This window comes from Ornithodoros turicata, chromosome 2 (assembly GCF_037126465.1).
Source record: "Ornithodoros turicata isolate Travis chromosome 2, ASM3712646v1, whole genome shotgun sequence".
Taxonomy (NCBI): Eukaryota; Metazoa; Arthropoda; class Arachnida; order Ixodida; family Argasidae; genus Ornithodoros; species Ornithodoros turicata.
The window spans coordinates 68,585,915-68,606,990 of record NC_088202.1 but is presented as its reverse complement, the minus strand read 5'-3'; the positions used below and the strand labels follow the sequence as shown (position 1 = coordinate 68,606,990).

The following is a 21,076-nucleotide window of genomic DNA, read 5'->3' as shown; positions in this document are numbered from 1 at the left end:
CCCTCTCCCGTCAGATGAAAATCCTGGGGAAATCCCTGATTGCGAATATGTGCCCCATGAGCTTACGCTTTGTGGATTATGGCAGACTGTGTTGATGATGAACGATACGCTTTCAAAGACAAAGTTGCTGAATCAAGTTCTTGTTGCTGCTATTTACTGTTTCGTGTGGTTTCTTGCGAGCGATCCTTAACTGCCCTTCTGCAACACATCTGAAATGACAGTTATGTAATTTCATATCGCAGTGTGCGTTTGGTATATCTGTATCACCCGAGGAAGTCAATATATATGCACTGTTTTGTGGCATGCATTTGTCTGTTACCATCTCTTCCGTATAATACTGTATCACCATGCCGCTTGGAAGAGAGTGCAAGGAGAGCAGTGTACACGGATGAAATTGGACATTGATGTTCCGATGATACGTCAGAGCATCACGGTCTGATGTGGCATCAAAACATCAAGCTCACATCAATTTCACATCAGACCATAATGTCACATCAACACATCAAGGTCACAAATTATAGCCAAATAGTTACATCATGATTGCTTAATGATGTTTTTGAAAGGGAAAGATGTGACCTACGTACCGTTCAGTGTAGCGATCAGAGCCTTCTGAACCCTCGAGCTTTTCAAGCTCCTCATCGTAAGTGACATTGTCCATCCGCAAGAAATACTTTGATAGCTTGAAGGACGTGTAACAAGTGTAGTTTAACAGGAGGACGATGATGAGTAGTGCCACCCACTGCCCGTTCTGGAAGAAACGCCACGTTTCGTATTGCCACAAACATTACCTATTCTGGGAACATATGCTGTCATTCAATGAATATACGTATGCCAAGTACATGTGATAAAATATGTTGATACTTGGTTACATGTAAAAAATGAACTAAGTCACTAACAAGATTACATGTTATGAAAATGAACCTGAAGTTCACAAGTTACATTATGAAATTAACGCATTGTACTTTCATACTTTCATATGTACCTTCGTCATATGTACTCTTGTAAGTTTGTAGAATTATTTCAGATGTACAGATAAAACAAGTCTTCTATTCGATTCCTTAGGTTGGCGTTTCATGATATTTGCGCCGTAATAATCTTCAGTGGAGACCGAAGCAGGCATAGCAATGTTAAGTTTGGATTCGGTTAGAGTAATATGTTTAACGAGTAGCTACACAGTGCCATCCGCCATTAGAAATACATTACTTGCCGCTATGATGAAAGCCACTAGAGTTTCTGAATACATCGCCAAAACGGAATTCATAGCATTCATAACAGACGCAGACGAGGAGGTGCAGAGCACGTGCAGTCGGTGCGCACATGGCTGTCGCCTGGTTATTTGTGCAGCAGAATTGGACAAAGGGAGCGTGGGACAACTTCAGGTTACAAAGTTACCCAAAAACGGAACGAGTTCCTCTGGAACTTACTGGAACTCGGAAGTGAGAGGTTAAAGGGACGGTCGCATCCGTTTTAGCAGATTTTGAAACTATTGTGCCATTTTATTCCCCGTGGACCACTGACCACGGTGTCGAAAATCTCACCTGGAATGGTGGCGTAGATTGGTTTGACGGGATACGTGACAAGAGCAGACGCCGGATGTTGAAAGTATACAGCAATTTATTTTCCGGAAAAACGAGAAAACGTCGCTTCCTAATAGAGAACGAGCTCGCGACCTTGAAAAAAAGAAATACCGCCACCGTGCGGGTATCTCATAGAGTTAGGGCCAGCTCTCACTTGGCGACGCCCGACGCGACGTCGTGAGCGGGCGGCGGAAACGGACGCGCATTTCCGGAGTCTGGAGAAGAGAGTCGTCGAGCCAAACAAATTGCCATGCGGAACTTCTTTGACGACGTCGGGGAGAGCTGCCGAGAACGACAGCTGGCAACCAATAAGGTGACACAGAAAGACCACGCCTCCCGATTTTTCGTCTGCTTTGGACGACGGAATGCCAGTGTGGTGGAAACATGAAAATCGTGCGCTCTAACGGGGCGGTGGAAATGCGCCTCTATTTCCGCCGCCCGCTCACGACGTCGCGTCGGGCGTCGCCAAGTGAGCTGGCTCTTACGGGGCGTCTGGACGCCAGCTTTCCTACTCTGAGCGCTGCACTCTCACCCCTTCGCTTAGGAAGTGACGTCACGCCGCCGGAACTTCTGCAGCCACGGAAGCAGCGCTGATCTTCAAAATTCGCTAATTTGTTATCTAAGCACTTTTCGAATGAAAATATAATCGGGAGAAAAGAGGGACAGGAAACGCTGGAAAATCGGGACACTTTCCAGGATAACGTACCCATCTCTGATTATGTCAAAACTTCTTGAATTAGCTCTACCTTGTTTTGCATCATCGAAACCCAACCCGATACAGAGGGTTTCCTAGTACCGCCACAAATAGTTCCCAAAACCTTCCATGATGTCATTATCTGTCATGCCGAACATGGTGGTATCGGTTTCATAGTTGGGTTTTTGGATGCGATGGTCTCTTTAGCCCTTCGTTGGATACGGGATAGTGTGACATTGCACATCATCGGCAACACTTTGTAGTGCATGACTATTGTTATTAATCTTATCGTGTCTATCTTGATCGAGCCTTGTTCTCCAGTGTCGTGGGTTACGTCCTCAATTGGATAAAAACGTGGAGCGCTTGAGAGGGAGCGCACTTTTGTTGTACTCGTGCTGCTTGACAATGGTCGCCTGTGTACTCTTATGGGATAAATGTTTTTTCTCATGGATATACTTCACACTTCCGGTGCTTTTCTTCTGCCGACAAAAATTAAAAAAAGAACTCGAACGAAAAAACTTTTACAGCCGTGAAAAATGTGGGACTAACTTGTCCCACGGACAAGCTAAGCAACTTCGACGAAGTGGGACCCGGTGTGTCCCGCAACCCGCTTGGGACACCTTACAAGTCTAGGGAGTGACTTTTTCGGGTTAAATGCCTTTCTCAGATTCGGGGGGGAGGGGAATCGGGCGCTATTTTTAAATCTGTAATTCTTGGAGAAATCGGGCGATAATTGTGCCTTCGGGTGTTATCTGGTGTTTTTGTTTCTCCTATTGTGTATTAAGTCATTTCCTAATCTCTGTTTTTGTTTTTTTGCGGGATCGTGACCTTGCAGCGGTAATCCCCGAAGGCATAGACAGTGTTGACACACATGGGTGTATTGCTGGGAACGTAAGTGACCCGTTCTTATATGTGTTACACGTGGCGACCTTTGTTCGTCTTCAGTGGAAACGTCACTTGAGGATTTCATAGTGACCAGAATTCGGGGAGAAATCGGGTTTAACCCGAATTGGTCGGAGATCAGTTCGGGGGGGAATAACCGGGCGAAATCGGGTTTAACCCGAAAAAGTCACTCCCTACTTGTCACTAAAAGTGACTCCCTACTCCCTACTGCGTATGAAAAGTCCCAAAACACACTACGGAGAGCTGGACCCCGCATACACTGCACAGTTATTGGGCACAAGCCTCTGTGGTAATCGTTGAGCACAGGTTGCGCCTATGATGTGTCATTGCCAGGGTTGGATAATGGGCATTGCCAGCAACTCGGAGCCGCTCAGGCAGGCGAGTTTACGCGCGACAATTCTTTATTCCTATTTGGTGTGATGTCGTTCACGATCCTCTTTTGCTTCTTCTGGGTATTTCACTGGGTTTTCCTCGGACGCTTTAATACAAATGTCGGCCAAGTTCCCTGTCAAGTCTGCCTATGAAAAACAATCCCTCTGTGATAGCTGTGACGTTGACCGGCCAAGCGTGGCCGACTACGGCAGCCAGTTCCATCATAACCACCACCGTCTTTCGTCTTTTTGTTTTGCATGTCCAGCTTTTGCGAGCTCATCTCATCGTCGTTGCTGATGTTCGAATCTTGTGGGGATCAGCGGCGCTTCCATTCGAATCGTCCGTTGAACTAAAAAATCGTCCGTCTTCCTATGAATGGCGCAAATACCGCTATTACAGCTGGCAATTGCCGGCCATGTGACCACTTCGAATCAGCTAAGCCTAACGCCGCAGACACGCAAACACCTTCTCTAGCGAGAATGAGTTCTATCCCTGCTGGAAATAGAAGACATGATCTCATTGACTTCTCCCGCAATTTTTGTTGAGATTCAATGAGAAATCAGGCTGCCAACGTGTATTTCTCACTGACTGAATTGGAAGTTGTGCAGGTGGTTGCCTTCGCGAAACCGGGTTCCGCCGTATTGTGTGGCGAAGGACATCCACGGGAGTATGGAACCAATTGAACGAAATGGTTTAATGGGTGTCAGTGAGATCCAACATGTTGTGCATTACAGACTGCACCAATAGAAGGAATGAGAACGAGGAATCAAGAGCGACAGCGACGTCGATATCTCCGCCTTCACTTAGCGTCACAGAAAAACGTAATGCTTCACGATCTTTGTTTTTTTTTTCGCTTGGAAAGAGCTTTGCACGCACCACTACATATCAGCGCGTAAGGCCTGTTCCGACATATAGCGATTTGCTATATAGAGCTAGAAAATAGCGCGTTATTTTCCTCCTCGCAGTGCTCCAAACCGCTAAAAATTAGCGTGTGCCGGAGTTGAGCTCACATCAACTTTTTCAGCGCTAATATTAGCACTACATTGGTGTGGCCAATGAGAAGGCCCTTCAGGGGTGACGTCGCAGAAGTCGTGGGGTTGTTTTGCTTCCGGATTTCACAGCACGGCGACCGCTTTGGAACCGGTGAGTTTGTCATCCAAAATGTATGGTAATTTTCTGTTTCGTCAAGTGATGGAACTTGTTCTTCCGCATGCTGTCGAACTCCTGGAGCACTATGATGGGAGAGACCGGAAACGGCCACCCAACTTCCGCTAAATTATAGTGCTAGCGCCGCTTTGCAAGTGAGAACCGTCTGATGACACTGAACGCTGATTTTGTGCGTTACTTTGTAGCGCTATATTAGTGCGCTGCTATATATCGGAATAGGCCTTTGTCGTACCGGGGAATGGCAAGGGCTGTGTCCGGCAGTATGAAATAACTGATACGGCAAGCAACTGCGAACACATTAAGGAACGAAAGAAAGGAAAAAGAAAAAACAAAAACAAAGATCATGAAACATACCGCGATAAGGGTTTGCCAACAACCTATATCTCGTTTTTCTGTGACGTAAAGTGAGGGCGTAGATATCGACGTCACCGTCGCTCCTTCCCAAGCAGCACAACGTACTGAAAGTCGAGTGCAATGGGGTTGGACGGTATGTGTCTTATCAGTGTTCTTTAGTTTATCGGGTCTGTTCAAGGCCTGCCACCTACCCGTCCACCCCCATTGCACTCGACTTTCAGTACATTGTGCTGCTTGGATTTGGCAATCACTCTGTTTCCAGCGGACGGCCGAGGTGAAATACTTAGGTCTATAGCACGCGCTGAGATTACTTTGGTGCTTCATCAGTGCTTTTATGAAAATTTGTTGCAGATAAAAGGAAACACTCTGTATATACACTAAGTGAATTGATATTGTGTGTGTGTTGATAACGGACACTATGCTCTCAAAGATATGTAAGTGCTGAACCAAGTTTCCGTAGTTGTTCATAAGTATTTCTTGTTTGCTCTGCTGCTTGGTGAATATCCACACTTCTGCAAAAGATCTGAAATGACTTTCACCTTTGATAGTTCAGCTTTAAACGTGTCAGTTGTGTTATTTTCACATCTGCTGTATTGTCATATGTGTAATAATATGATGTGTAATAATAAAATGTTCACGCACAAACGGTATCGTGAGTAATTCTTTTTTAGATAAAAAAAATCCTTTCCGCTCATTTGAAGCATAGCAGAATCGAATGCTGCTACACCTAAAAAAGGTGCATTGACAATGAGAGTTTCAGTGTGACTTGAGTGAGAAATTCTTTGATGTGTCATATTGGGTCAATGGGGAACTAGACTGACATCCAGTGGGTGTTACTGAGCGTGGTTCCTATTGGCTTGTATTGACATTTATAAGGATTTCTCATTGAGCCCCATTGAATTCCTATTGTTTTCATTATGGTATTTGTCGAAAATTGTGGATTCGAATTGCAAATTCTGAGTGACTTTCAATGAGAATTCTCAATGCGATATCCACATAGAGTGAATGAGATTTCTGGGCTACTTTGAATTGGATTATTTGCAGCAGGATCGTTACAAGTGTATGAACGTTCTATTATAACGGTTGTGACTTTTTACATACCATTACTGCAGTGCAAAAAACACATATTTCGATTACCAGAGGTTTCTTATTGCTCCGCGAAGACTTCCAAAACGGCACATAAAACGATGCAACAGTCACAGAAAACGAAATACGAAAACGAAATCGAAATACGTCCAAATATGTCCCCACCGTAGGAGAACGAAATTGCACAACAGGTTACTATTACTCCTTATAGATGGAGCCACACTAATGTGGGCAGAAAATGATCGCATGGTCTAGCTGGTGCCCGCATAGAAGATGCAAGCGACAAGTAGGGCTCTGCTGTCCCAGAGTTCAACAAATGTTTAATTGTTTAAATTAAAATCTACCACGAAAGTATAACTTCGTGACAGCAGCTGGTTGCTTGTAACAAGTTACTCCTGTGACGCCACCGACGACGACGCTCTCGTGCCGTGCCGGCTATAGTTTAGGCGCGCGCAGCGCGCGAAATAAAAACCATTCACTTTGATCTGATCAGCTAGCGGCTCCGGACCTCTTTCTTTCACGCCCTCGATTGAGGACCACACATCTGGTGACCCGAACAATGGATGACGCCAGCGCCCCAGAGGGAAGCAATGCCGAGTCGTCTTCACGTTGGCCATGTATCCGTGAAGCTTCCGCCGTTCTGGCACGCAAACCCGAACGTGTGGTTCTCTCAGGTGGAGTGCCAATTCCACCTCGCCGGAATTACTTCGCAGCTCACACGCTACTACCATGTCGTGTCCGTTTTACCACCCGAACTTGCCGCTGAGCTCGTCGACATCGTCTGTGCTCCGCCTAGTTCTGCGCCATACGACGAGCTCAAAGCAACCATTATTGAACGCACAATGGCTTCGGAACGTAAGCGCCTCTAACAGCTTCTTTCCGCTGAAGACCTCGGCGACAGGAGGCCTTCGTAGTTTCTTCGGCATATGCAGAACCTTTTGGGAGCCCGCGCTGCGTCCGTCGACGAACCGCTTCTCAAGGAACTCCTTCTTCAGCGCCTTCCTGCAACAGTTCAGATGCTACTAGCCACTGCTACCAACCTGTCGATTGCCGAAGTTGCTGTTCATGCGGACAAAATTATGGAAGTCGCTGTGCCGACTATTGCCACAGTGAGACACCATGTTGCGCTCAGCGTTCCTACGCCTTCTCCGAGCCCTTGAACCGCTCCGCACGCTCTTAACCAGCTGCGGTCGGATGTTCACCGCATGACCGCTCTTTTGGCTGCCGTTCTACCCGGCAGACGGGACATCTCTGAAGAGCGAACACCGCGCCAGCGGCACCGTCGGCGAAGCTCTCAGTCCCCTCGTCGCACCTCCCTCGCCCGCGAAGACGACAACCCCACGGATTTCTGCTGGTTTCACTCGTCGTTCGGCGCCAGCGCGCGAAACTGCAAACCTCCATGCGCGTGGCCGGGAAACCGCTCGGGGGGGGGGGGGGGGGGGGTCACTGACGGCTGCGTGCGGACAGTCTTCAGCAACCACTTCCACGTGCCGCGTTCTCTTCGTCCATGACCCACTGTCCCGGAGCCGTTTTCTGATTGACACGGGCGCCGAAGTCAGTTTGATCCTAGCGTTCAAAAGTGAGCAACTGTGACGTCCCCTCTACTATCTTGCGGCTGCGAACAACAGCGGTATTGCGGTCTACGGTGAACGCTCCCTGACTTTGTCACTGTGACTCCGCCGCTCGTTTTCCTGTATCTTCCGAATCGCTGCTACCCCTCACTGCATCATAGGAGCCGATTTTCTCCACCGCTTCGGAATCGTCGTGGACATTCATCGCCGGACACTTACTGACTCTACTACCAACTTGCGCGTCTCAAGTTCGGGTTCGGTTCTTCGCTGCCCAACACCTCGCGTTGCGATTGGCTCCCTCCAGTCGCCTTTTGCGGCCGTCTTGGCGGAATTCCCTTCGCTGTCGAAGCCTCTCGATTGGACGAAACCTGTGCGGCAGGTGTTATGCATCACACTGAGACATCGGGAGCGCCTGTGCATTTTCGTCCGCGCTGCCTGGCTCCAGAGAAACTTACCATCGCGAAGGCGGAATTCCAGCACATGATAGACATTGGCATTGCCCGTCAGTCTCAAAGCGACTGGGCTACGCCGTGGTGCCTAAAAAGACTGGAGATTGGCGCCCCTGTGGAGATTATAGAGCACTCAACGTGGCGACCAAACCAGAGCGATACCCCCTGCCGAACATCCAAGACTTTACCACCAACTTGGCTAGCGCACGCCTCTTCTCCAAGCTAGACTAGGTCAAGGCGTACCATCAGATACCCGTCGCTCCGGAGGACGTGTCGAAAGCTGCCATCACGACGCCTTTTGGGCTTTTTGAATTCCTCCGGATGCCGTTCGGTTTACGAAACGCGGCGCAGACCTTTCAGCGGTTTTTCGATACGATCCTGCGTGGTCTGCCGTTCGCGTTCGCTTACATCGCCGACATCCTCATTGCCAGTGCGTCAGAAGAGGAGCACCTGCAGCACCTTCGTCTAGTTCTTTCCCGCCTGGAAGAGCATGGCATCGTGATCAACATGCAGAAGTCGGAGTTTGGCAAGGATCCCTTGGACTTCCTTGGCCACCGTATCTCACCGGCCGCCATCTCCCCATTGCCCGAGAAAGTCCAAGCCATCCATGACTTTCCCCAGCCGACGACTATTCGGCAGTTACGCCGGTACCTTGGGCTTCTCAACTTTTACTGACGCTTCGTCCCTGCTACTGCGGTTCTTCTCAGACCCTTTGAAGATCTTCTCAAGGGCTCTCGCGGTTCTCCCTCAACACCCGTGCCGTGTTCTTCTGCTCTCCAGACAGCCTTTGATGCCGCAAAGCAAGCCTTGGCCTCGGCAACCATGCTGAGTTTCCCTCACCCGAACGCTCCCACATCCCTCCTCGTGGACGCCTCCGGCAACGTCATCGGAGCGGCTCTCCAGCGGGTGTTGGACTGCGTTGTAGCCCCCTCGCCTTCTTCTCCCGGAAGCTTTCCGTTACGGAATCCCCCTACAGAGCCTTCGGTAGGGAGCTTCTCGCCGCTTACTCTGCTGTCCGACACTTCAGGCACTTCCTGAAAGGTCGGCAGTTTGTAGTCTGGACTGATCATAAACCCCTTGTTGGCGCTTTTACCTCAGCTGGCTTGAGGTACAGCCCGCGCGAAACTCGTCACTTAGCGTACATCGCCAAGTTCTCCACCAACATTCGGCATATTAAGGGCACCGCCAATATCGCCGCCGACGCACTCAGCCGGGTTGAGGCGGTCACACGGCCTACGGTTCTTACACCTACTCTTCTCGCTCAAGAGCAAGCGAACGATTTCGAGATGCAGCACCTCCGTGTCTCGCAGAAGACCAGCCTCAAGCTGAGTGACGTCACTTTTCCTGGCTGCGGGATATCCGTCCTCGGCGACATTTCGGGCCCCGAACCGTGCCCAGTTGTACCCTTTGCCCTCCGTCGCGCTGTCTTCAACAGCATCCATGGCTTAGCCCAAGTTGGTGTGCGTGCCTCAACCAGCATGATCCTCCGCCGTTTTGTATGGCCGGGTGCACGAAAGGACATTCGTCTCTGGGTGCGCGCCTGTGCACAGTGTCAGCTGTTGAAATGCCATCGCCATACAGTCACGCCTCTTGGCACTTTGCTACCGCCCACGGACCGTTTCCCGAAGGTTCATCTGGACATTGTGGGCCCTCTACCTCCGTCTCAAGGTTTCTGATACCTGCTGACGTGCGTGGATCGGTTTACGCGATGGCCTGAAGCGGCTCTCATGCCTGACGCCACCGCACAGACTGTCGCGCGCACATTCCTCGGCACATGGATTGCCCGCTTTGGCCTCCCTCAAGAGATTGTGACGGACAGGGGCCAGCATTCGAAAGTCACCTCTTCCAAGCTTTTACTAACCTTTTGGGCACCACACGGCTTTGAACTTCGGCTTATCACCGCGCGTGAAATGGGTTCGTCGAGCGGTTTCATCGGCACTTGAAGCAGGCCATCATGGCTCACGACAACCACACCCGATGGCAGGATCTGCTCCCCCTCGTCCTCCTCGGCATACGTTCCGCCGTGAAGCCCGACCTCGCCTGCTCTTCGGCTGAGCTGATGTATGTCTCTCCTGTCCTACTACCTGCCGAAGTTTTTGCCACGCCACCCATCTCTGCCGAAGATCCTTCTTTTATCGCCCGCCTTCGCCGAGCTTTTGCGACCATCCGCTTCACCCCGACCCACGCCTCAACCTCACGGGCCTCCTTCGTACCTCCCACCCTGCAGTCATCGGCACACGTTTTTCTGGGAACGGATCGCATTCGCCGCTCCCTGGAGCCTCCCTATTCTGGGCCCTATAAGGTGCTCCGACGTGGTCCCAAGACCTTCACCATCGACGTTCGCGGCACATCCCAGTCGGTCTCCATTGAACGTCTTAAGCCCACATTCCAAGACGATCCACCTTCACGCATCATCGTCCCCGTCCGCTCAGCGACGCCAGACAGAGCCTCTAAGCCTCCCAGCAAGTCCGTGACGTGGGCCGTCAGACTCACAGCGTCCACGCGCTCGGACCGCTCTCTGTGACCTCCGGTCTCCGAGGGGGGGGGGGGGGGGGCTCCTGTGGCGCCACCGACGACGACGACGCTCTCGTGCCGTGCCGGCTATAGTTTAGGTACGCAAGGCACGCGAAATAAAAACCATTCACTTTGTTCTGATCAGCTAGCGGCTCCGAACCTCTTTCTTTCACGCCCTCGATTGAGGACCACACACTCCCAACACTGACGCAGAGAGTCCGTAAATATACCCGCTCAAAACCGGCCTCGGTGGCTCAGTCGGTAGCGTGTTCGCCTTCTGATCCCGAGATCGCGGGTTCGAACCCGGCCGAGGACGCCAGCAATTTGGTGGCAGGGTACAAGTTGCTTAGACACGCCGTCTTCCGCGAGGGACGTTAAATACGGGGTGCCGTGTGATGAGCTTTCATTGCACGTTAAAGAACCCTCAGGTGGGCAAAAGCAATCCACAGACCGACCGCTGTGGCGTCGCTCATGATCTCAGTTGTCTCGCGACGTAAACACCCAATTATTAAATATTATTAAATACCCGCTCAAAGGCGGTATACTTGCCATCACCACATAATTCAATACTTTGGGACGTGATTTGCATCATAGCACATAATAGACAGTACAATAGCAAGGTCAGAGCAGACGCAATAATTAGCGTCTCTCACCATGTTTCTTATTATCATGTTGCACAGCACGGAGAATCCACTGTTATATATCCGCTGCAGAGCACCACAGTCGCCGATGGTGGACATGATCTAGAAAAAAGCGAGAATAGTTACAACGGTCATACAGGCAGTTACCACTTATTTAAAGAAATAGCTACTCACGTTTTCCTTTATTCCTGCAAGCGATCGCTCGAGCATATTGACTTTTGAATCGACCAATGATTTGTATCCCTGTTCGAAGCAATGCTTTCATTCAAAATACGCACTCTAATCGGAGCACCATATGCTCAAAGAGCAGTGCTATAGGTTCGTCAACCACTCCATTTCCTCTAGCAATAGCGTTTCGAGTACAGGAAATATTTGTCATTATTTGGGTCTATCTACTTTTCACCTTTTCGTTTCATTACACTTACAAGTTCAATGACGTCATTCACTCCATCGAGCGTTGAAAAAGGAAGTGATAGCTTATTGTGAAGTTTCATCGACATATCGGCCACGGCCTTCTGTTGCGGAGAGAAGGTACTGTCACAAAATTAATCCATTTAATGCATACATCGTCGTACAAAGAAAATCGTATTATCGCATCCCGCGAGACTGTTTGCTCGTGCCTTAATAACATGAATCCAAGCTGTTGTGTGGTAACATTGCATTTTCGAAAATGGCCAGGTGTTCCAGCTAAGATAAGAAAGAACCCCAGCGAAGTATTTCAAACCTCATTAAAAACATGATGCACAGCGGTCATAGAAGATGAGGAAAATACAAGAGGTTCCGTAAATCGTAACAGACATGAGAGGAAACCATAGGAGAAACGAAAGTGATGAAGGTGCGTGCGCAATAACGCCACCTTCACCGCCTCTAAACTATTCGTGATTTTTAAAACAACTATTCAGTCAATGTTATCAGTAGCGTTATAATCAATGTTAAAAACAGAACCACAAAGCAAGCGTTGACGACACACAGCTGGCTAGTTTTAGTTTCCTTCACCACTCTCATAAAACGACGTCTCCAGAATGTGGGGTAGCTAGAAAGTAAACTAAACAATACTTTTCGTTCTAAGTGAGTAACCTGAGATACCGTGTTGGTTCTGCGCAATGCGCGAAGTTTTTTTTTTATGTTTCGTGCGTTCGCAGAACCACAAAACGCTATTCCTTACGTACGCAAAGGCGATAGCGGACGATGCACTGAAACTTTCTAATATGTTGAATTAGTGGTTGCGTCCTCGCCTCACCTTAGATGCAGTGACTACGTAGAGCCCCCCCCCCTCTTTTTTTCACTCTGAAAACGCAAGGAGCAATGCAGAACTCCAACCAGACTCCGCGGGATGATTTTACCGTATCCTCTCCCTCCACACGAATCGCATTATTAAAAAAAGAATTTCACCATATAGCACACTGGAGACTAACCATTGCACAGAGCAGTGGAGTGGAGTGGAGCGGCGTAGAGGAAGACGGGAGAGGTCTGCCTGTCAACAATGCACAGAGCACCTTTTGAATGCGGTAGTATTCGATAGCATGCGATAGCATTTCTGTGACGCACTTCTGATGCCTCGGTGGGGCCGTGCCGCGTCACGCTGATTGGAGACGGAGATGGGCCTCCTCACTCTCGCGATCATCGAGGAAGGAAACACAGAAGCAGCCGTTTCGAACAGATCAGTGCCATATATGCCAAAGGAAGTTTGGTCATTAGGAGGAGCCTAAAAAAGAGGCTCGACCTGTCAATCGAATTGAGCGTTTTTCATTGGCTGCTGTTTCCTATGCGGGCCGCCATGACACCAAAATTTTCCCGAAAATGGCGGCGTAGCTTGGAACGGCGAAGCAAGGATTTCATGACAAATTATTTCAATTGTATTCCTTACATTCTGTTGTAATTACTTTGCAAATCGCCTTTAAATTACCCTCTAGTGTTTACCTGAAAATAATATGTTTCGTCGTCCTTGTTAGGCCTAGTAAAGACAGGATCACAGCAAATAGCAAGAAAAACGCTACGGATGGCCAAAAATTCGCATTTCATGACATATTTTTATGCATATGCACACCTTTTCTCGTTCTTGATTCAATCTTGTTATGTTTCATAGTTAGAATACATAAAACACCGGCAGCTTGTTCCCACAGGCGGTTCTGCCGGCCAATCAGTTTTGCTGGCAAGCGCTTCTGCTACTTCTGCCCTTCTGCATCTTCCCGACATGCCCTTCTCCATCCAAATGGCGCATTTAAAAGTGGACGCAAAAGCCATTATGTTGGTAGGTAGACAGGGCATATCCTATTCAATCCAATCCAATCCAGTTTCCCGAAAATGTCCGCACCCAGCGAATACAGGTAATATATAGCTTGGATAGCCTGGGATCAATAGCGAACTGTATTTTGACTCGTGATTGGTCAGAGAGCTCAAAAAGTGGGTGGAGCTCCAGGTATAGGTAGGTCCCATTAATGGTCATACTCCCTTTGGCGTACACGGCACTGAAACAGATGTACGCGGGGCTCCTCTAGCAGTCGCTCGAGTCAGCCCCGCCATTACTTCCTGTCCACCACGTGACCTTCTCTAAAGTTTCGGTTTTTCGGTTTTGTGAACGGTCCTGTGAACGATTTGTCGCTCGCGCTGCTCTCCGTGCTTTTCCAAAGTCATTTACTCTTAAAATGTGAGCCCATCGTAGAACCAACGTTGTCGTAACGTGTTCCTGTCCCGGATGTGTCTCTCATCTCGTTCAACGGAAAGCAGCCCTGTAACGGAAATAGCGTTTCACTCGTAAGTACTTGATCGGTTGTTTCGATTCCCTGTGTTTGTCTCAGTCATCTTGTGTCGTTCGTTTAAGAGCTGGCGTTGTGCCGCAGATTCATTGATTTCCTCCATTGCCGTAGAAGTTTGATTAATAGTATTCTTTACCACTTTAGTTACAAACGCAAACGTGGTCGCCGCTACCACGTGTGATGTTTCTAGTCTTGCGTACTCCTCCTGGAGACCGTGATTGTTCTTGTAATAGGAGAGTAAACCTACGAACACGGAGCAATAAAAATACACGCTCGCGTTCAACGCAACGCTGACATCTGAACGCTAAGACCCAAGGAGGAAAGAAAAATGAGGAGTGAGTGTGACGTCATTCCACACAATTCCGGAAGTTTGGGCCAGAAGAAACATCTGGGACAAACAATTCTCTCCAAGCTCGCGCAGCTCGGTTTTACCAACGCTGGTTAACTTTGAACCGAGATGAAAGGTTGGTAAAACTTGAAGTTAACACCCAATTCTTTTTTTACGAACGTTGGTTGGTGACATAATGAACGTTGCACTGACAATAAGTCCCTTTAGTGAAGCAGAGTTAAGCGTTAAATTCCAGTAAACGGACCGTTGACCTCGGTTCAAATGTTAGTCGGCGGTGGTGAAACCGGGTCCGAAGCTTAATTGAACCGTAATTGTTTCTCCTAAAAGTTCACAGCGTGCAGTCACACTGCTATGACATTTACTGCATCACTTGTGCGTCGCTAGTAGTAGTATGAGATCAGCTCAAGTATCCGGAAACTCACACAGTCATCTGGACGCCATTAATTAGCAATTAGAGCAATTTGGAACCTCCCAAAGTAATTAGGATCATTCAGGGAGTCATTACACTAATTGGAGAGCATCTAAGACGTGTCAAGATGACTGTGTGAGTTGCCGGCTACTTGAGCTGATAAAAAATAAAAAATAGATAGAAAATAAAATAAAAAGATAGAAATAAAGTAGAGAGAAACAATTTATTCGAAAATCAACGATGCCGTGACGAAAAAACGGCTCCGGGGTGATCAGCGCTTGTTGGCGTCGGGTAGTTGAAGAGATCGACGACAGGTGGCCACTTAGTTGCAAGGCATCACACCAGATGGCGCCACCATCATAGCTCTATGTGAGAAAGACAGAGAACAACAAGATACAAGCGGCAGGTAAAATGGCAACACTGCTAAACAAGTCTAGGCATGCAAGAGAAAAGGTACCGCTACTGCTAAACAGCATGGAGAAAACAGTACACATTGGGGAAAAGGCTTAGGGGGAGCGATCGGTTAGGCCTAACCGCAGCGCCTCAACACTATACACCTAACACAGGGCGGGAACCGCTAAACGTGCGTCAACACGGAGGAAAGACTTGGTCACTGCTGAACAAGTGTAAACATGTGAGAAAAGGCTTAATACGAGCACAGTCAAACATCGGCAAATCACTCGTTGGTCACCGCTAAACACGGGGGGGGGGGGCACGGCAAACATGCGAGAAAAGGAGCGTGGCAAATCACTCACCTTTTCCCCCGCGCCTACTGCTCAACAGCAATGCAGAAACTGAGCGGGCGCGGGGACTGTGGAGCAACCGAGCACACGTCTGCTCTCCGCGCCAGCCAGCCAGAAACCGAGCGGGCGCGGGGACTGCGGAGCAACCGAGCACACATCTGCTCTCTGCGACAGCCAGCCAGCCAGCAACTGACTGGGACGCCGCTCCGCGGCAGCTACGCACGCGCGCGCGCTCCTAGCGCCCTCTGCGCCGCCCGCCTGCGGGTGGTTTCGGTTTCGCCTCTCCGCTCCTCCCGCTGCGCGCGCGCGCTCCTAGCGGCGACGGGTGGCTTCTCAGTTTCGGTTTCCGCTCTCCTTTGTTTGCGCGCGCGTTTATCTGTATGAAGGCAGCGCGCACCGCGCTCACGTCATCATTCTGACCAATACGTGGAAAACGCCATGTGTGGTTTATTCTCCTGCGTTTCTCGTCGTCGCAAGGAAAAGAAAAAAACGAAGAACTTCGCGAATTTATTCGTGGCATCGTGAAGGAAGCCTTTCAAGTCCAGCGCCTAGAATGGTTGCAAGCACGTCAAGAAATGTGTCAGGACCCCATCTTAGCGGTGGACAGAGTGACGAAAAAGAAGTCCAACTTTAGCCTGGATAATCTGTATTGGGAACGCAGTTCCGATGTAGAGGACGACGGCGACGACGTGTAAATAAAAGCGATGCATCCCTCTTCGAGTCTCAGTCTCTTCTTCTTCGTGCAACGTGTACGCACGTCTTCCCCCGAACCTTTTCGTTTCCGTCATCCTTTTCGCTGTATCTTAAAGGAGCATTAAAGTGGTATCTAACATGGCCCAAAACTGCTGTCATCTTGTAAAGCAGTATGTGAAAAGCATTCCCACAAAATATTTCTGTCCAAAGTTGTATCACCACGGTGCAATTAATTTGGAAAATCGCTGCTGCGGTGACAGGCCGGAGCGCTCCAACTGCAGACCACACCCACTCTAGTGTGACGTTCGTGGTAGAGAGCCCCTCATTCGTACGTAGGAAAAACCCTCTGCTACAAACATTGCTAGCTGCTTCTTGTTGATTTCTATTATTTATATGATTTATATCACGTTTTCTTTGAAAGAAGAAGCATATACGCAGCCTGAGAAAATAAGATTACGATCACAAGAGTAATATATCCATGGCTTCTGTGCAATCTCAGAATTCACAGCAGCAGAAAGCTATTGCGAAGCGGTATTGTGGAAGCGGTATTGTGGCGCCACCTGTTAGCCACTGAAAACAACTGCGCGGTGAAAACTGTCGGACAGGCTGCACACTGTCGAGAAGCACGGGGTTTTGGCTGTACAAACGCAGTTAATTTCGGGCTGCACCACTCGTTCTTCCCGTGGTGCCTGCGGTCCCAAAAAATCGTGGTTGTGTCGTTGACAGCCTTCAAACCCTCCGTTTCGGACATCACGAAGCCGGAGAACGCATGGCGTCTCCCAAGCGGTAGCAGACGCTCCGGCCTGGGTGATGTTGCTCACCTCGATCATGTGATCCCAAGTCCAATGAGGAGCGTCCTCACCACTTGCGTCACATAGTGACGTGTGTGGTGGCGCTCACCACGTGCCTATCGTGAAGGCGAAGGAGGTTGTTTCGCGCGCGGGAGGTTTGGGGAGCTATTGCAGGCGTCCCAATTTAGCTACGGTTGCACTAATTGTGGGAAAACTGTTTTCGGCCGCCTAACATTCCATACTGACCAAAAACAAAAAAAAAGTTGTGGGCCTCTAGACTGCTCCTTTAAGCGGTCCCTCCATGTGCGGCAAATCTACTTTAGTTGCGAACGTGCTGAGGAACCTGAACGACGTGGTGGACAACCCTCCGTGCAGAATTCTACGTACAGAAATACGTGCAGAATTCTACGTGCAGAAATATGCTTCGCTGAGCCTGCAGGACGAATTTGGGGACTCCGTAAAAGCGAGAGTGGGACACGTCGCGCGCTACGCTGATCGTCGTCGACGATCACATGACCGACGCCGGTTCCTTGAAGGAGGTGACCGATCTTTTCATTCGGGGTTCTCACCACGCCAACGTGTCGATCTTCTCACTCATTCACAACATCTTTTTCGACAGTAGCCATTTTAGAACTATATCCTACAACGCCAGTTACGTCGTCCTGTGGCGCACCGTGCGCACCGTGCACCAGATGGAACATTTCGGGCAACAGCTATTTGGCAGAAAATGATTGGAGTATTTTCTGGACGCATATAAACAAGCGATGTCGTCGCCCCACGCTTATTTACTCGTGGATCTTCACAACTATACGCACGAGGATCACAGGTTGCGTAGCAATATCTTTCCGGGTGAACGTCAATACATCTATGCTCCGAAATGAATCTCTGCCCTCACCTCACTTTACTTAAGTATTCTCCACTCTACCCCCTCCGCGCTGTCGCGACGTCTTGAGACGTTCTTCATCGTCCGACATGAAACACCTCTCTGAAATTTGCCTCGATGTATTGAACAGAAAGATGACTCTAGCTCCAGACACGTTCGCGCGTTTGAAGAAGCACAAACGCTTCTTACCATGGCTCGCCTACAAAAAGATTCACAAGAATCCACAACGTTTGAAGCGCTATCTGTCTCAGCAGCGAGGTCAGGGCGTTCTTTCGTCGGTGGTTCCTCTCCTACTTTCTGCCGTGTTGAACCTTTTCGCCAATGGCCAAGAATAATTGAAGTGACCACCTCCTCCTCTATCGGAAACATTCTTTCCTCGAAAGAGAGTGACGACGTCAAAGTGAAACTCATACTACAAGCACTGTATCGCATACTCAAGCAGTACGGATTCGACCCCTACGACAATAAAAACATGGCGTCCGACACTACAAATGACTGACTATTCGCTCCTTTCTCTAGAGGTGGACGAAGAGGAAGCGGAAAGGGTCGTCTCGGAATTAAAGAAAGTACTTTCCTTGGATCGCGAGGGTTGTGTCTCCGTGTCGGGCAAGCCCATCAGGCACTCCTCCGTTTGCGAACTCGTCAATTATTTGTTGCAACGTAGAACGGAAAAGGTTCCTTCCTGGTTCCCCAAAGTCTCGAAACTATTGCGTCTGATTTCTCTGCCCAAATCTCGCGAGCCTCAACAGTAGCAGCAGCAGCAAGCCTCCATTCCGTGGACGACTTATGGAGGGATATGAAAAGCCAGTGGGTGGTTTGGGGGGTGTGGACCGCTATAGAAAAGTGCGTCACTTGAGCAAAAAGAAGGCTCTGGCCATTCTCAGAAAGCTGTATGCCTACACGCTTCACCATCCGGTCAGAAGAAAGTTTAATAGGAGACGCATCATCGCGCTCAAGATCAACGACCATGTGGCAAATAGACCTCACAGACTTTTCAAGATACAAGATATTAAACGGTGGCTACTGCTAGATTCTCGTGCCAATCGATTCCCTCTCCCGCTTTCTGCGCACCCTCCCACTAAAGACCAAGCGCTCCGCCGAAGTGAAAAGGGCAATGATAAGACTTTTTCGGGGAGGTAACGCACCTACAAGCATCTTTTGCGACAGAGGAGGGGAATTCCACAACAAGACCATCAAGGAGTATCTGTCACGAAAGAAGGCCCACATGTATTCCACCTTCTCTCCAGTAATCAAAGCATCGCAGGCAGAACGCGTGATACGCACTTTACGCGACAGAATATTCCGCTATTTTAGAGTAACCGGAAAATACCACTTCGTTTCCGCGCTTCCCAAGATCGTGCGCGACTACAACACCACCAAACACAGGACTTTGGGCATCAGCCCGTCCGAAGTCACACCTGAAAACGAATTGGAGCTGTTCAATAAGATAAATGGGAAGCCCGTCGTACCCTCGATGAAAAAGAAGCTCAATGTGGGAGATAAAGTGAGGGTCCTACCACAGAAAAGGTTTTCATAAGAGCTCGGAAGGGAGTTGGTCGCCTCAGATTTTCACCGTCTCCCGCCTGAGAGACACCTCCTCTCCTGTCGTGCACCTGGAAGATTACCGGGGTAAGGAAGTGGACGGATCTTTCTACCCGGAGGAGGTACTCGTCGTAACCCGAGACGCCAATCAGCCTTGGCCAGTAACGAAAGTGCTGAGAAAGAAGCAAGTGAACGGTCAGAGCTTCTCCTTGGTTCGCTGGTTTGGTTACGACAAAGAACACAACAGTTGGGTTCCGAGCAGCGACGTGGTCAAGATTGGGAAATGACGTCAGACATCTACGTCCACCTGCTCTCGAACGCCAGCATGGATAAGTTTCCCTTGAATAAACTCAACGCCTTCACGGTAGCTTTCGATAGTCCGCTTCAGCTCTCGAATCGCTATAAAGTCGGTCTGATGGATCTCAGCATAAGCAACGATTTTTTAAATATCGGGTACGAAAGGCAAGATGCGAAAATCGAGGTTTCTTTCAGGGACACGGTCGAAGCCGGGAGTTTTCGTGTCACCTCGGATCTCGAGAGGGATTTGAGAAAAGCCCTTTCGGAATTTAACGTTTCTTTAGCGTACAATAAATCGCGATACGACTCCGTCTTACCCGTGGACGTGAAAGCTGTGGAATTGGACCCTCGGCTCGCACAGGCGCTCGACGCCTCGCTAGCGTCCTGCGAAGCAGGTCGTGCGGTGAAGCCTCCCAAATTGAGCGAACGCGAAGCCACCTCCATCTTATTGGAGCACGCCGCACCAGTCGCTTTCGGCGACGTCACTTTGAATTCGGAAACCACGTCCCTACGTAACACACTCAACAAGTATATCCAGACGCACAAGCTGGACGCCTCGCCGGAATTTGCGGATAACGTCTACTCTCTGAAAACGCCGAAAGGGTTGCACGTACCGGAACCCTTTGTCAAGCTGCTACATCTCACACCCGTCGAGGGACACGAAGAAATGCTACGCGTCTCTCTCCCCGTAGCGCGTCAATTTTCTTTCACGATCAAGACGAAAATCCCTCGATCTTTGCAAGTACATCTGCCTCCCGGCTATTATGCGACGCCGCAAGCACTTCTGGATGCGATTAACCAGCGCGTAGGCGAACGCGCGCGCTTCAGCTTCGACGGAACTGAACAGAAATGTAAAATTCGGCTTTCCGAGGGCACCTCCACCTTAAAACTTTCAGAGTACCTGGCCGTGCTTTTGGGCTTCGAGTCGCGTACCGTGTTCATGGGAAGGAGGAGGATGCCACGAGCTCCATCGAGGTACTCTTGGAACCCCCGTTTCACAACATAATCGTCTACACGGATATTGTGGAACCCACATACGTGGGGAGCGGGAAAAAACGGTATTAAAAATACTGCCCTTTTATTACGATAAAGACAAGCACGTTGTCACGTACACGTTAGATAACATCCAGTGTTTTAACCTGTCTCAATTCGAAATTCCCTCAGAGACGATCGTTCTCGCGGACGAAACGGGAAGACATTTGCCGTTGCGGTCCAAAGGCAGAACCGATCTAACGTTGCATTTCAAATATGTACCGTAATTCCCCCAAAATAATTCCCGTGTACA

General features: G+C 49.3%; 1 protein-coding gene across 5 annotated transcripts in view; it reads right to left on the bottom strand.

Annotated features, from left to right (window-relative positions):
* Nucleotides 1–21,076, bottom strand: part of LOC135385524 (uncharacterized) — a 123,750-nt gene that overhangs the window by 34,624 nt on the left and 68,050 nt on the right. For 3 of the 5 annotated variants that reach the window (XM_064614878.1, XM_064614880.1, XM_064614879.1), the window contains exons 19-22: nt 11,754–11,843; nt 11,503–11,571; nt 11,341–11,430; nt 585–748 (exon numbers count right to left, since the gene is read on the bottom strand). In XM_064614878.1, the coding sequence (XP_064470948.1) occupies nt 585–748; nt 11,341–11,430; nt 11,503–11,571; nt 11,754–11,843 (413 nt within the window). The remainder of the gene's footprint in view (nt 1–584; nt 749–11,340; nt 11,431–11,502; nt 11,572–11,753; nt 11,844–21,076) is intronic. The other 2 variants (XM_064614881.1, XM_064614882.1) reach the window with 1 other exon arrangement.